We start from the raw sequence: 16897 nt of genomic DNA, 5'->3' as shown, positions 1-16897 counted from the left end.
CAATTGCCAGGAAGTGAATTTTACTCAGAATAACCAGGTTCTGTCCCATCTGGGCATATGTAAAAAGAGTAGAGATTTATTGTCGGTTCATTCTTCTGCTATTGAAATACAGTACATAGCAAATTTTCTCTTTGAATCCTGGCAGCATCCACAGATTTTAATAATGCTTAGTAAGGTTTACAGTTCACTGTGCATATGATCTGTGAAATGCTTTGGCATGCGAAAAGGTTTTTTTTTTTTTTTTTTTTTTTTAATTACAGGGTGGGGGATTTTATTCAATTGAAAGAAATTTGGACTGGATTTTGGTTGCTTCCTTTGAAACATTCTCTTCCAAGTTTTTTGTTTTTTTTGGAGGGTGGGTGAGAGGATGTTGGAGAATAATTGGACAGGAGCACCTTCTCCTGTAGGAAGAAATATCCTTCTGGGTTCAGCTCCAAGTGGGGAAAAAGACACTGGAAACATGGAGACTGCTTGGAAAGATGGTTTAATGGTGGACAGGATCACATGGCTTGAGTTCCTGAACAGAAAAGGGGCGAGATACAGCGAGTCTCCGGGTTTTACGCTCTCTCTGGCTTTGAACTTCCTGGGGCCCCGAAAGAGTATCCTGATTGGTTGTCAGATTCCCAGGGGGTGGGGGTCTTAGCTAGCCTTGCTGGCTGATGTAATCTTCCCAGGTGCCATGTGGTGAGTTTCTGTTGCTAAATGGGTTCCATTGTGTTAGTTTCTGTTGCTAGATGGGTTCTATTGTGTTGCAGATGATGGTCCTTTGACAAAGGATTGGGTTTCTGCCTCTGGCCCATTAACAAAGGGTGGGGGGCAAGAAGGTGGGAGCTGCTTCGTCTTTAAAACATGCTTCTCTATTTCTCATCCAGGGAAACATAATATTCTGCCTTTTTAATATTTCCCAAAATATTTCATTCTTCTAGGAAAGGGGTGGGTGCTAACTTCCTACACTCCAAAACCCATTGAAGGACCATTGCAAGGACTTTTTTAACCCATGGTGTGAAATTGTACAACTGTGCCTCCTGTCCTTTTAAAGCATGGGGTGGGGGTGGGGGGGATTAGAATCTATACAGCACCCCCAAAATAGTCTTTTTTCTTTGTAGGACTTTATCCAGTTCGAACGAAGAATAAAATGTAAGAAAAACTGGAAAAGGAAGAGATTAGAAAGAAAAGGTCAGGAAGGGAACAAAGTTTTCGGAGCTCTGGAAAGGGGGGAAAAAATAAGGAGGAAAAAAAAAAGTAACTTCTTATTTCTTCGGTACGGATACAAAAATATAACCTACAACACGCAGCAATCTCTTACTTTTAAGATTGAAGTGCCAGATAGATCGTCTCGAATCAAAGCCCACAGCTGCTGGAAAAGCGGGGCGCCGGGGAGGGGGGGGGGAAGGATCACGTGATAGGAGAAGAAAACGCGGTAGCCGAGCGGGGAGGCAGAGCAGTGTCAGGAGGGAAGGTGCCGGGGAGGCAGGCGCTCCGCAGCAACAGTAGCACTAAAGGAGGCGGAGCTGAGACTCCGAAGTTGGTTCTTCTCCGGGATCCCGTCGGCGGGCGAAAAAATAAATAAAATCAGCCACCCCGAGCGCGAGCCTAGAAGGAGCAGAGCCGAACGAGGGAGATCCCGGGAGCGCTGCAATTTTAGGCTCGTTTTTTTGTTTTTGTTGTTTTAGCGCCCCGCAGGCGGGCAGAGGAAAGGGTCGCAGCCATGCCTCGCCAGGGCGGCTCTCGGGCGGCGCGGCTCTGGTGAGCGCTCCTATGGGGGATCCCGCCGATTAGTAGCGGGCGCCCCCCACCCCCTTCACGGTCGCCGAGGTCCCGTGCCCCGATGGAGCCGGAGGAAAAGAAGATCTCGGTGTGGATTTGCCAGGAGGAGAAGTTAATCTCGGGCCTCACCAAACGGACCACTTGCTCGGATGTGGTGCGGGTCCTTTTGGAGGAGAGCAAGCAGCGGCGCAGGCGTCGGCAACAGCAGCAGCAGCAGCAGCAGCAGCAGGCATCGCTGCAGGAGTGCGGCGGGGGGATGTTGTCGGGGCTCCCGCAGTCTTACTGCATCGTGGAGAAGTGGCGGGGCTTTGAGAGGATCCTGCCCAACAAGACCAAGATCCTGAGGCTCTGGGCGGCCTGGGGCGACGAGCAGGAGAACGTGCGCTTCGTGCTGGTGCGCAGCGAGGCGTCCTTGCCCAACACCGGACCCAGGAGCGCCGAGGCCAGGGTGGTGCCCAGCAGGGACAGCCCGGGATGCCATGGCTTGGGGGTTACAGCCCGGGCCAGCCTGGCTTTGAGCCAGGAACGGCAGAGGCGCGTGGTGAGGAAAGCCTTCCGCAAGCTGGCCAAGATCAACAAGAGGAAGGGGCAGCCGCAGCTCGAGGAGCCGCCGGCCAAGGAAGCCCCGGCGGGCGAAAGGATGGAGACTCTGGTGCATCTGGTCCTTTCGCAGGACCACACCATCCGGCAGCAGATCAAGCGGCTCCGCGACTTAGACCGGGAGATCGACCGCTACGAGGCGAGGATTCATTTCGACCGCATGAAACGCCACGGGGTTAACTACGTGCAGGACACTTACTTGGTCGGAGAAGAGCCGGAGCCCCCCGCGGGAGACCAGGAGCTAAAGTCTCCCGCAGGGGCGGCCCCGACGACGGCGGCGGGGGAGTTAGAGAACCCGTCGTCCGGCAGCGAGGACTTGGAGGAGTACGCGTGGAAGTGCGAGCAGGTGGCTCGCGTGCAGGAGCAGTGGCGCCGCCAGGAGGAGCTGATCGAGCATTTGGCCGGCGAGATCCAGGAGGAGCTCAACGAGCGCTGGATGAGGCGGCGCCGGGAAGAGCTGGCGGCCGCCAAGGGCTCCAGCGCCAGCCTCTCCGAGACGGACTGCAACACCACCGAGCTGAGCGGCGGCGGCGGCGAGCTCCACGTGGAGCAGGAGCGCGTCAAGACGCAGCTGAGCACCAGCCTCTACATCGGGCTGCGCCTCAACACGGATTTGGACGCCGTGAAGTCGGACCTGGAATTTACGCAGCTCGCTTGGGCCGATAAAGAGCGGGAGCTCCAGCGCCTGCTCGATTCCCTGGAGTCCTTACACGTGGAGGGGGTGGGGGAGGAGGAGGAGGAGGAGGAAACGGCGGTGGCGGACGAGGACGAGCGAGGGGGCCTCCCTTTCAACCCGGGAGACGAGCTGCCGGCCTCGGTCCCGATCACCTCGGGAGATTGGGGTGAGGAAGCCGCCCGAAGTTTGAGCAAAGACCGCGAGGATCGTGAAGACGAGGATTCCGACACGGGTTTGAGCTCTATGCACAGCCAGGACTCGGACTCGGTGCCCGTGTGCGAATCCCTCGTGTAGCAGTTTCCTCCCGCCTCTCTCTCTCTCTCTCCTCCCGCTCTTTTCCTTCACTTCATCTCAGGGACTGCAAAGTTGTGTTTCCATCCCCCCCCTTTTTTTTTGACCTTCCGTGCACAAGTTTCCATTGGCGCAAAATGCTTGGATTAAGAATTCCTGCTTTTCCTCCCGTTTCTGATCACGTGCACTGCAATACATTGTAATAATGCAGGATCCGATCTGGGTCGGTCACAGGGACCATGATGGTGGTTCATTAACAGGCCATTTCTGTTCAAATCACTAAATCCTGGAAAATATATATTTGTACAAACATACAACAAGCTATTTTTCTCCATAATTTAAAAAAAAAAGGTATTCCTTGTTTTGTTTATTTCAAACTTTTCAAATGAAGAAAAGCTGCCGTTTTTAATATTTAATTCTCTGAGGAAATACTGTTGGGGAAAGTATATGATATTGTGTATATAAAACAAAGCACCCAACATCTACATTGAGGGTTTGACATTGAAACTTGCTGAAACTAGTCAAGAATGACAGATTTTGCTCTTGCTTTCTCACTCTAACTGCAAGCTTTTTTTTTTTTTTAAAAAGGATTGTTGGCAAATCTCTGAAACTTATTTTCCATTTTTTTGTTTTACATCTGAGATATTTATTTTTGAATGGCTTTTTAACCATTACATTCCTAATTGCAAATACAAGACAGTGTGCAAATTCATTAATTTGCTTTCTAATTCAGGAATTACCTAATTCCTTGGTCCTTTCCCAGTATAAAGACATCTGCCTGATAAAACAGAGCTGTAATTTGCTCTGAAAAATTACAGTAGTTTGAGCCTCTGATCAAAATGAAACATAGATGGAAGACACAGCAGCAAGAATGGGATGATTAAAAACTTGTACTCGGGAATGCCTGCTGTCAGCATGTTTGGAATAGATTCCAACAAATGTCTAAGTAACAAATTTATGTCTCAGATGCAAAAATCACTTATGCACAGGTGTTCATGGGAATAATCCAGGTTTTTGTGGGGAGGTGGGCAGGGTTATTTAAATGCTAACAATGAATCAGGAAGTAAATAGGAATCATAGCAGTTATGCTTGTTTGGTTGTGTTCCTTAGAAAATGGGGAACGAAATGCAGGAGACCTAAATTAATCTGCTCACAACACATTAACAGTGTAAACCTGCATGAGAGAATGCTGGTTGAGTGAGACTTTACATTGTAATTACATTGCACTGAAACTTTAAAAGTGACGTGCTTTAATGCTTCGAGTATGCTTGATTTGCAGATTTATAGAAGCAGTATGCTGTGTGTTACAAATAAGATTGAATTTGTCTAATTATGCTGAAGTCAGCATTGGGTAAGAGCCATTCTACAAAGCCAGCTCAGGTGCCTGGTTTGTTGCTAGTTTTGAGCAAAGTTTCGGTGGCTAGAAGACTAATCTAAAGGGCAACATCTCCCAAACTGATATGTCAATTTATTTTATTAAACTTTCAAAAGGAAATAAGACTTTCAAATCAATTTAACTCCTACCCTGTTTTAAAATGTCAAATTTGGCAATGAATGGAATGAATTTCACTGGTGGGAATGATGGAGGTGGAAGGAATGTGAAGAACAAATTAACCCTTTCTCGTGTGCACGCACACACACACAATACCATCTCAAGGCAAGGGGGCTATTATAACCTTTTCTACCTTTTTTTTTTAACAGTCACGATTTAGTCTCAGACCCTAAAAGAATCTGACTAAACAAATGGCATTCTAAATTCATACAATGGATTTATTTCTAAACAGAACTAAACCACTGGAAGTTAAAAGTGGCACATACTGTTTTTGTTGCTTTGTTTTTCAGATTATCTTCCTTGTGAACAGTAGGGCAGTTTTAGTTCAGCTGAGCATGAGAAGAAATTTGGCATAAATTGTTTTTCCATTCTGCTTTTAAAAGTGTGTATTGAGAGCATTGTAAAAGAGGATCAGAATCAGATTCCACCAATGGATAGTTAAAAGTAAATTTAATGAGATTTCATTGTATATTGAGCACCTTGTGGAAATGAAGAAGATTGGCTACGTATAGGACAGCAAATAAGTCCATAGTAAATCAGTCTTGGCAAGAGATGAGAGAGTACTACTGTGTTTCTCCTAAAATAAGATCCTCTTGCAATCTTACCTGATTTCCAACTCTGCGTTTAAATATTTTTGGGGAGGGCTTGTTTTCGGGGGGAGGCTTATTTTAGCGCATATGCTCAAAAGCCCAATTGGGCTTATTATCAGGGGATGTCTTATTTTCGGAGGGAACAAAGTATTAGTATCAAATCAATTTGCCTTTCTCAAGCAAAATCTTCATCTATTGCATAATTGCACTGCTATTTTCTTCTATGTCTTTTGGGTCAGTTATTAAAAAAATGGATACAAAATGGTAGAATACAGGCCAGTTATTAAATAAATCACATTATCTGGGAGAAATTCCTTGAATGGGAGCAAGGTGATTTATGCAATACAAGCTTCATCTAAAAGCAACCAGTATTTGGGGAGGGGGGTGGAGAATCCTGTATTTCAAATCAGGAGGAAAAAAGTGCAAAGACACCGCACTGACCAAGATGGGCTACAAGAAAGTACTTTAAGTTAGCCATTTTAGTTTTTCCAGTCAAAATTTAACATTTAGTTTGTTATTTTACCTAAGTGACAGTCTGATCCTATGCATCCCTATTTCAGAAATAAACCTGGTTATTCCTGCCAGATAAAAGTTTTACATGTATGCAATGTTAATTATCCTTTGGTCCTGAACATTTGCTAAAAATGTACTGTATATTTTCTATACCGAACCTGATGGTAAGAAGCTATTCCTAATGTTTAAAGAACACAGATTTGAGAAAATGGTGAATCAAAACCTCATTTGCAATAACATTGGATTATTTATGGAATAAAAAAGATGTATTTTTCACAGAGGATTGATCTGTCATTTGTATACCAATTAACCAGGTCTTGATGTAAATTGCTAATTGGAATGAGTGGATATTAAGTATATGGACTTATGATAGAGGCAATGGAGAATGACAGAAAATTTTTACTGCAAAACCAAAAGGCGCTAAATGCAGCACCCATAAAAGATACTAATAAAAGATGACTGCAATGCAAAAGTTTGAGAAATGGCAGAATCTTAATTATTGGGAAACTTCTGACTGAAAGAACACCACACAATTTAGGAGTTAGGGTTAATAAAGTTTGGGACAGAAGATTCTTCATTTGCATGATCATGGGATGCTGCAAACAACTATAAATCCAGACCATTTGCAAGTCACATGTCCATGGGGGTGGGTGGGTGGGCAGCTCTTGGAACTTGGAAACCAGCTTGTAGGTATGTTTTGAGGAGGGGCTGTTGTAACGTCAAATGGTTGCTAAGTGACCGGTCACACAGTTGAGGTCTATGTGTAGTTGCCTTAAACCACATCAACACATGGACATCACCAGATACACAATACTGGAATCAGGTCTAGTACACAAACTATTGAACACGGGCACAAGGACACTTCCAAGCACAGATTATGGAAGAGACAGGTTGGTGTGAGGTATATAGGTTAAATTAAAATTAAAGCAAGTAGGTGTTGCCCTTAAGACTTAATCTAGAAAACAAGAGAATATAAAATCAATCTAAGGAACAGGATCAAGTATGCAAAGACAACCTGTTAGTTGAATGTAATCAAGGTTTAAGAATTAATGATCAGCAAACAAACACATATTTTGAGCATGGGATGTGAGTGGGATGAACTAAAGATATTTGGAAAGGCTAAGAGAAGTTAAAAAGGGGGGGTGGTAAGAGTTGATAAGCACTGGAAGAGCTACAGGTGGTCACTAGGGACAAGTTGAGATGATGGACACCTCTCCATAAGGCTGCCAATGGTCAAGCCAGACTTCACGGCACCCAGCTAACCAAATGTTACAAAACGATTTCATGCTGTTTCATCAACACATTAATCTAATAACGTTCCATTAGAGATTGTTTGGATTCATTAAAGTGTCAGGCTCTACAACTTTATAGAGCTTGCAAACAATGTATTTACCAGAGCTGAATGACTTTTGAAAGTGATCTGGGAGAAGTGCTTGAGATCTTGCCCGAGCACAATATGTTTCTGCTAATAATTTTAAGCCTGATTTTAGATATATTCTTACACTTAGCATGATCTGCTTTCAAATACAAACACAATCAAATAAGCAGTTTGTACATGGTGGATTCTGGGGATGTTGGTTTCAATGCTCCATACTCCATAGATATGCTTAGAAAGGTTGTGCGTTCATTGAGTTAGGTTTTTGAAAAGGCTAGCTGATTAAAGCATCTTCTAACTAGCCATTGGGCGGTAGAATTTCATATTCACTTGGCACAACTAATAATGCCCTCCTCCCCACCAAAAAGAAGGGGAAGAACAAGTTAATGATATCAAGGAGAACAACGGGTGAAATTAAATGAACATAATGATAAAACATGTCAAATAGAAGTAAAAATGGCCCCATAAATATAGTTGCTTAGCAGATTGGCTCTGGGAATCTGTCCTGTGCTGAAGTCCTGGCTTTCTTTTGTAGCTCTTGATTAAAACTTCACAGCATTTCTGGCATGAGGTAATTATAAAAACAATAAACTAAGAGACACTAAGGTGAACTCTGGACTAGCAGGCGTGAGATCAGTATGAAATCTGCTGCTGTAAGATTGCTGAGGTATTTTTTCTCTCTGCTTCCACTACAGAAACCAGAGCAAAGCTTAGTTTGCAACCCTTTGGCCGTAGAGAACTTGTAGGGAGTCTGTTTTTCCATTGGCAGCTGTCCGTGACTCATCCCACCTCCCAGATCCTATTCCCTCCCTCTCTTCCCCACTTTTCCATGGGCTCCTGTCTGTATTGTTTCGTTTCATCCACTCCAACTGCTGCCATGCCTTGTTGCAGAAGGGCTGATGCTCATTTCAGGGTAACAAAGAAGACTGTCAAGGCACCTTGGACGTTGCTTTCTTTTTATTCCGAGAACCTGAATGAAAGTTTCTGCATTCCTCTGTTAAAGGACTGGAGAATGGAAACAATGAGGATATGGACGTGCCTTATTCTTCCTTGGAAAGAGTCAGTATGGTCGTTTTGATGGGTGTTGTGACTGTGACTATTATAGTATGATGGACAGGTAAGAAAAGTGGTTGGGAATATGATCTGTTGGGTTTCCCCCTCCCATTTTTGTATATATTCCTTTATGACCTATCTGAAAAACCCTGAATAGGTTAAGAGTTGGAGTGCCTAAGTGTAAAACCAATACTCTTAAGTGGAGGCTTTTGGCAGATAACAACACACAGTGTGAATGTGGAGAGACACAAAGCCTGGCCCATCTGCTGGTATGTCGGCTGCTTCCACAAACATGTACCAATAATGACTTATTTTTGGCCAATGACAAGGCCAAGAAAGTGGCTTCATTCTGCAATTTGAAGTTTGATCTAGACCACGGGTGTCTAAACTTGCCGCATCACGTTGCCATCATGTGACGTATCACAATGTTCTTTCCCTTCAAAGAGCTGGGGTGGGTGTGGCCTGCACTTTATGCATCTGGCCCATAGGCCACCAGTTTGACACCTCTGATCTAGACACATCATCATCATCATCATCATCATCATCATCATCATCATCATCATCATCATAATATACTCTTTTTAGTTACCTGGAGTGGGAGTTGTATTATGACATGACAATGTGCATCATTCTGATTCCATCTCAATTGGTAGTAGATACTTTTGTGTGTATTTGTGTGTGAGTATGTGTGAATGAATGCATATGCACACTTTCAAGTCAGCACTGACTTCTGGTGAGTACCTGCTTATTCTCATAGCAAAAACCTCTGGGAAATGATTTGCCATTGCCTCTTTCTGAGAGTGGCTGGCTCTAAGTGGCCCAGCTGGCTTTGTACTTTAAATCAGGAGAAGAACTCACAGCCTCCTGGTTTTTAGCCTGCAGCCTCAACCACTACATCAAACTGGCTCTCTGGTAATATGCCTTTGCTCCTACAAAACATGGTTGAACATGTCTTTATGCATTCAATTTATGATCCATTTTCCTACTCAATATTGAAGATGGCTAAAACGATTAAAGTGCATGCAGTTAAGACAAATACATGAACATTAATGCTAGTCATAACTAATAATTAAGAGCTTGGAAAAAAAAGAGATCCATTTTTATAGATTTTTAGTTTGATTTTGCAGAAAGTGTAATTTTCAGATATTTTTCCAGGGGAGTCCCATGTAGAACACATTGCAATTGTCAAAATGGGATGTAACTACGTAATGGTGGATAATGACATAAGTGGACCATAAATCACACTAGCTGTAGATGTGCAAATTTAGTCCTCATCACAGCTGTCACTCATACATGTGGTGATGGCTAAAGGCCAGGAGCACCCCGAACTGCAGTCTGTTTTTTTTTTTTTAAGTGAGTGCATTATATTTGTACATTTTTTTTTTTTAATGTCAACCACAATGACACTTTATTTTGCTGGAAAAGTATTTGCCAATGCCTTATTCTGGCATCATGTTCCCCCATAAGCTGTTATTTGCTTTGCTTCCGAAGATGCAATTGATTACAATAGCATCTTCAGAAGCAAAGCAGAGTTGGGGAGGCAAGAAAAGTAAGTGACTTATGCTCCAAGAAGACAAATGTTAACATTAAGCATGCTTTAAAAAATGTGTACAGATTTGCAATCTGAAGATTTTTTAAAAGGATTATATAAATCTACAAAGGACACTTCCATCAATTCCTATCAGTAGCTTCAGTAGCAAAGTATCACTGAAAGGTCCCTGCTGAGAAGCAACATGGCAGCCAGTTGTAAACCATGATAGGAACATCCCGTCATTGGGCATTGTGGGAAGCAGGAGGAATCTTTGGTTTACTCTTGTAGAGTTCCACTTAGTCCTCACATCTGAGTTATTCCATTTCACACATCATAGACATTTTTTAGATAAATGAACTACTTTTCTTATGCCTCTATACTCCTTATCATTCTATACTTTTAAAGAGCTGTGGTGGCACAGTGGTTAGAATGAAGTATTGCAGGCTAATTCTGCTGACTGCCAGCAGTTCAATCCTGACTGGCTCAAGGCTGACTCAGCCTTCCATCCTTCCAAGGTTGGTAAAATGAGGACCCAGATTGTTGGGGGGCAATATGCTTACTCTGTAAACCGCATAGAGAGGGCTGTAAAGCACTGTAAAGCGGTATATAAGTCTAAGCACTATTGCTAAATACAAAGAACGACTTCTTTGGCATGCAAATATTGGAAAGAGTCTTTCTCTTTCTGCATAGTATTTCTGAAAATGGCCACAAGGAATCCTCTGGCCAAATGTCCATCTTGTCTAGTTAGCAATTTAAGCCTGATTCTGGGGGGTAAAACCTGGCAATTCAAACCATAATTTAAGTGCAGGCTTAGTGGTCTCACAGTGCCAAAAAAGCAGGGAGAAAAGATCAAAGGGCATTTCATGCTACACTATGATTATTATCTTTTTCAGCTCTTCTTTCTTTGTTGGATCCCAGAGTCATATGAAAGAGAATAGAAAGTTTGGCTCAAAGCAAAAGCTTGCAAAGTATATTCTTCTTCTATCTCAGAATGACTATTACATTAAAGAAAATACACTGGAACCAAAGGATCTAGTCAGTATGCTTATTTTTCATTATAGGAGAGGGTGGATTTATTTATTAATACACTTTTGTATTTGTTTGATAAGTCAGTTTACAAATCTTTTTTTAAAAAAATCAATATAATCAGAATACAGATACAAATCATGAATTAAATTAAAAATTAAACATAAAACTTGGAGAGTTATGCTTTTACCAACTTCTGGGAAAATGGAAGCCAAACAAAATGGAAGCTGCCTCTCTTGTAGGCAGCCAAGGTATCTTCAAGGGGAAATCTCCTATTGATCAGAGTGATCAGGCAAATTAGAGACATGGTGGCTCAGTGGCTTAATGACGCTGGAGGTGGTCTCTGCTCCAGTGGTTTGGGTCCTACTGGTAGCATTGCATGGTACGTGAGCTTGCATCCCTCGCCTCAGCTTCTGCCCATCTAGTAGTTCAAAAATATGTTCTATGCAAGTGGAAGACAGTTTCCATGAAGACAGTTTCCTAATGAAATTCCTCAAAAATAGGACATTTGAGACTGGTCTATAATTAGAAAGGTTTCCTGGGTCAGAGGAGGTCTTTTTCGGTAAAAAAAAATATTTTACTTGCCTTGCTTAATCATGCAGGAACACATCTCTTGCTTAAGGAGCCATTAATCACCTCTCCTAACCTTGGGGCCAGTCCTAACCTGGCTTGTTTAAACAGCCAGGAAGGGCAAAAACTGAATAAACAAATACTGTAGAGGCCTGATTTATCCTGTTCATATCATTGACATCCATAAGCTGCCCAGAAGAAATCTATATGAGCCTGACCCTAAGGTTAGCTATCTACTGCATAATCTATTATAATACTGGACTCTAAACTGAGGTGACTCTGGTTGACTTTGACTGCAAGTATCAGCCTTGTGAGATGGTCCAAACAGGAAGCACACCCAGTTGAACTACTTTATTTTGAGATTTTGTTAAAAGAATCTTTCAAGTTTGAAAGTATATTTTCCTTCGTTACCTTTACAACCCAAGAAACTAGAGAGGTGAAACTGAAATGTTTAATATTTCTACATTCCTTCTGTGGGTTAAGCTGTCTCTTATCCAACCATTGCCCCAGCTGTGGCTCTTCCCCCGGTCTTCCAAGGTCATTCCCACATACCATTACAACAAAAATTAATGAGAATTGTTCATAATGAGTCTTGTTGGTTGAGCTCTCCTCTCCCAAAATCATTGCTCAGCTGTTTTACATAGACCCAAAGGAGACAGAATGTAGGGTCTCTTTGTTGCTTCCACTGTCATGGAATATGATCTTAAAGTGGAGCTGAACAAATGTTTGAAGAATTCCTTCATTTGTATTCTAATCTGTTCTCCATCCACTTCATTACTGTCAGCTTCCTGGTAAATCAAGGGGCCAATGAAAGAAGAGCATGCTTAATTGATGTAGCATTAATGAGCAGAACTTCAGGCTGGAGGATCTATCATTGTTGTCAACGTCTTTGGTTAATTTTCAACCTGAAAGGAAAAGAGGCCAATCACTGGTCTGCTACCAGGCATGAAAGACCAGGACCACACGTGAGGTTCCAATTAGGAATATACTGAACTAATGGTTATCACTAATTTGGTACTAAGTAAGGGTCAATGGAGTTCAAGGGGGCTTGGACTTGGTTCATTTGTGGCTACATAGAGATTCTAGGCTGATTCCTCTTTTGACTCTGCTCCCAGATTCTGCCACTCCTTCTCCCACACTTGCCCTCTCTTATCTATAATGACAGACTGTAGTCTCTGTCATTTCCATCTGTTATTATTATAGTAGTAATGGTAATCAGATCTAACTCTAGTAATCATTTTCCAAGTAGCTCCTTTATACTCCCATACCATCAAGCAGCAAATTAATAAACAAATCTTCATCCATTGAAGTGCTCTCTCATTGCATCATTGGGAAGACAAACAAGCCAGCCGTTCTAAAGGAACATCCACATACAATACATACCTTGGATTGCCCCTTTGGCAAGAACTCCTTTATTGGTGATCTTGCTGTCCCAAAGACATATTTCTTTAAACTAGGAAGCCTAAGATGCAATATTTGGTTTTTGCTTGCACCAAATTTTTTTGACTAAAACAAAAGACCCAGTAACCCAAGAAGAAAAAACAGGAGTCATCTATAATATACAGTGCAAAGACTGTAACAGCCACTACTGTAGCTAGGACAGAGAGGCATAACATTAGCAGAGTGCATCCATGAACACCAACTATCAGTAGACACAATGAAACTCCTTAATCTCACATGGACAGAATCAATCATAGTTTCAACTGAAAAGCAGTGAATATCCTAGACCTGTGATGGCGAACTTATGGCACGCGTGCCACAGGTGGCACGCGGAGCCATATCTGTGGGCACACAAGCGTTGCCCTAGCTCAGCTCCAGTGCACATGCGTGCGCCGGCCAGCTGATTTTCGGGCCTTCTGGGCCCACTGGAAGTCGGGAAAGAGCTGTTTCCGGCCTCTGGAGGGCCTCTGGGGGGTGGGGGATGGGAAGGCCATTTTTGCCCTCCCCAGGCTCCTAGAAAGGCTCTGGAGCCTGGGGAGGGAAAAAAACAGGCCTTCTGGTCCCACCAGAAGTTGGGAAACATGCCATTTCTGGCCTTCAGAGGGTGTGGAAGGCTGTTTTTGCCCTCCCCAGGTTCCAAGAAAGCCTCTGGAGCCTGGGGAGGGCGAAAAACGGGCCTACTGGGCCCACTGTGCCATCACATGACAAAAGCAGGGGGAGCGCGGGGGGGTCGCGCACACATGCGCAGGGGACACACTGAATTATGGGTGTGGGCACATGCGCACATGACCCCCCTGCACTTCCCCCTACTTTTGGCATGCGACGGCAAAAAGGTTAGCCATCACTGTCCTAGACCAAGCTAAATCCAAAACTGCTTGGGAATTCCTGGAAGTTTGCCAATGAGACAAGTCAACCATCAATATACACATAGAAACAAACCAAATTTATTTGAGAGGGAAAAATGATAAGAAGGATACAAAAAGACCTGATCATATCCTTCCCAGCAGCCTATATCCAGATAAGCAGAGATTAACACCAGACAAAAGGGTCTTGTGTTCACAGAATGTCACAAAGTACTATAGATGCTGTTGGTTGCTGAGCACCCAATATACAATCACACAACCACAAAGGCTTTCAGAATTTTAGAATCAGGTTGCCTTTTGTGGGGGGGGGGGATCCATTATAACTTTGAACAGTCACTAAGTGACTGTTATAAGACAACGACTATCTGTATTGTATAATAACTTGCACACTTTTTGTTAGAATTCCCAGTCTGAGGTAATTCAGGAACAAACTGTATGATATTCAAAGTGTTTGTTGCTCTGTACTGTTATCTGTTTGTGTCTTTGTTTTAATGTTAAAGAAATGGGATATGATCCAGATTGGAACCACTGTGCTTGAGTGAGAAAAGCCTGCTTATCCATGTACTTTAAAAAAAATCTCTGTCACATATATACCTTACACTCATGGTGTTTTGTTTTTTTTCTTTTTGTCTGCCCAGTCCTTTGTTCCTGATCCTCATCACTGGTTTCTTACACAATGAAAAAGGAAATTGAAACAGGTACTGTGTGTTGTTTTAAGATCACTAAGTTTGCCTCTCCTGTATGGATGTGCCTTCCATTGTGGTCCATGCATCTGCAGTAGAAAGCAGATGTGCTCCCCTAATTTGCATCTGACGCTACTTAGGAGGAAGATAACCAGAACTGATGCCTGCCTACATAATCTTTGTTTTGTTCTCAAGAGTTCTAAATGATTATCTATGTGTGGTCTTTGTTTTCCTCAACCCATGTTGCATTATGACATGACATGACATGACATGACATGACATGACCCACATGGTCAGGACAGAAGGGCCTGCTTCCAAGAGAAGGGGCTGCCTATTAACAAAATGACTGACAGGTCAGGCATGCCTAATCACAAAATGCATTCCTTTGCTAGAAGACAGATAGATAAATGGTCTCACCATCACTCTTTTGAGATGATCTCTACCATCCAAGCTTATTTTCCAGGTGAAGAACTGAGCTGCAGCTATTTGCCATCTATATTTCCCAAGGCAGTCCATGGCTCATGTGAAGTCCAGAAGTAATTTGTATATTTTTAATAAAAAGCTGTGGTACTGTAGGCTAGCATTTTTATGTAACATTGTCAGCTTTGCATTTTCCATTTCTATAGATGAACTAAACAAGGAACCTAGCAACATGGGGGAAAAAATCTGTCCGTGGGTACAAATGCGTAATGGCAGATTTCCCTGCTTTTCTGTGAATCATGTGAAAATGCTTAAAGAGAGGGGCACGAGATTAAAAAAAATAATGAATGGAGTTAGAGAAGGAAGAAAGAGAAAAATAGGCTGAAATAGGTAGGCTTTGTTGTTTTTGTGCCTGATATTTTTGTACAAAGAGCCCATTCACATAACTACATGCCTTACACTATGGCAGCCATGTTCAAGAGCTGCCCATTGAATGTTGCCATTCTTTATATGAGAACTGTGCTAAGTCAGCAATCTTTGGCTTCTGAGGCCATATGTGAGGAAGCAGTGCTGCCTCTTTTTCCCACACTTGTCTTATGGCAGTTGTTTTTTGTTTGTGTTTGGCAGACTGACATCGTTTTTATGCAGGTTTCACAAGCTAATGCAACCGGAGTGAAACCTGCATAAAAACTATCACAGTATGCCAAAGACAAACAAAAACAACTGCCACAGGCGGTATTATAACTAGATACAGAGATGTAGAAACACACATCAATCTAATGCTCCTTTCTCACTCAACATTGTTACGGGCATATCATATCTAAATTAGATATCTCCAACCCTTCACTCACAATGTTGAGGTTTTAAAGTGGGGACAACATTCTTCAAAAAGAGCTTTTGGAGCCCAGAAATGATGTTACTGTTTGCTAAGATGCCATTTTAATAGGAACTTTTGCTAAATAAACTCAGGAGCTTAGCCAAAGGGCGGGGAATTAAATGCATATGCAACAAAAATAAAATTAACGTAGAGTGTAATTGAATAAAACAAACGCTTAGAGGAATTAAACAGAATCATCTTAGAAATGCCCATTGCATATCTATTTTTCAGATTATTCATCATCCTTTATTTTTCATAAATCCAGAGATTTGAAGATGCACAGCCTGTGCCAGCCTTGTGAGGCAGTCCAGGCACAAAGAAAACCCAGAAGTAGTAGTTCTAACTTTATTGTAAGGATACTTTAACTGAATCTTGCATGTGTGAAAGCACATCTCTTCCCTTTACAAGAAACCAGGGAGGGATATGTTTGCCATGCCCAATTCCTTCTGCAGACTCAGCTGTCCCTTTTTTGACCATTGTCTAGTCTACAACTCTTCCTTCTGTCTCCCCAGATTGTTCCCACATAGCATTACAGGCCAGAATCTTATCCTAACTTACTTGGGAGGAAGCCTCAATGAAGTAACTGGGAATTATACGTGAGAAAAATGTGTAGGATTGTGTGGTATGTAGTCCAAGATAAAATGGATAAGATGGATAAGATAACCTACACCTAATGCAAACATTTTATTTAAAGCTTCCAAAGAACAATTGAGCCATACATCATGAAACCAAAATGAGATACATTTTATAAAAGCTAAAGGGACACGATATAAACCTCTAACATAAGCAAAATAATAGAGGACAAGACAACATAAGAAGAAAGTGTATCACTGTTTTCTTGACTGCATTGACTGTGTCAATCATGCCAGAATGTAGAATTAATTAAAGCTAACAAGCACTAACACTAATCATTCTTCTGAGGAAACTTTATAATTAAGAAGGCACTTCAAGAACAAAACGTGAAGAATATGGAGTGGCAGTTCGGAATAAGGCAGGGAGATAAAACTTATTATTCCACATATATTTTTAACTGGCACAGTGAATATTTTAAAATTGCAACAATGGAAGAG

The 16897-nt window shown here is 42.4% G+C and overlaps 1 protein-coding gene and 1 long non-coding RNA gene across 2 annotated transcripts; both read left to right on the top strand.

The window, feature by feature from the left end:
- The first annotated feature begins 234 nt into the window (after positions 1–234).
- RASSF10 (Ras association domain family member 10) lies at positions 235–6267 on the top strand. Its single transcript, XM_034417122.2, has one exon. It carries the CDS (start codon positions 1829–1831, stop codon positions 3335–3337), a length of 1509 nt encoding a protein of 502 aa, XP_034273013.2. The 5' UTR covers positions 235–1828; the 3' UTR covers positions 3338–6267.
- A 2014-nt stretch (positions 6268–8281) lies between these two features.
- LOC148116486 (uncharacterized) lies at positions 8282–15281 on the top strand. The gene is made up of 2 exons (XR_015733619.1): positions 8282–8481; positions 14486–15281. It is a non-coding gene; the product is annotated as an uncharacterized LOC148116486 (long non-coding RNA).
- Positions 15282–16897: the final 1616 nt, after the last annotated feature.

This window comes from Pantherophis guttatus, chromosome 1, assembly GCF_059756535.1.
Source record: "Pantherophis guttatus breed Tessera chromosome 1, ASM5975653v1, whole genome shotgun sequence".
Classification (NCBI taxonomy): Eukaryota; Metazoa; Chordata; class Lepidosauria; order Squamata; family Colubridae; genus Pantherophis; species Pantherophis guttatus.
This window is presented reverse-complemented; position numbering and strand designations above follow the sequence as displayed.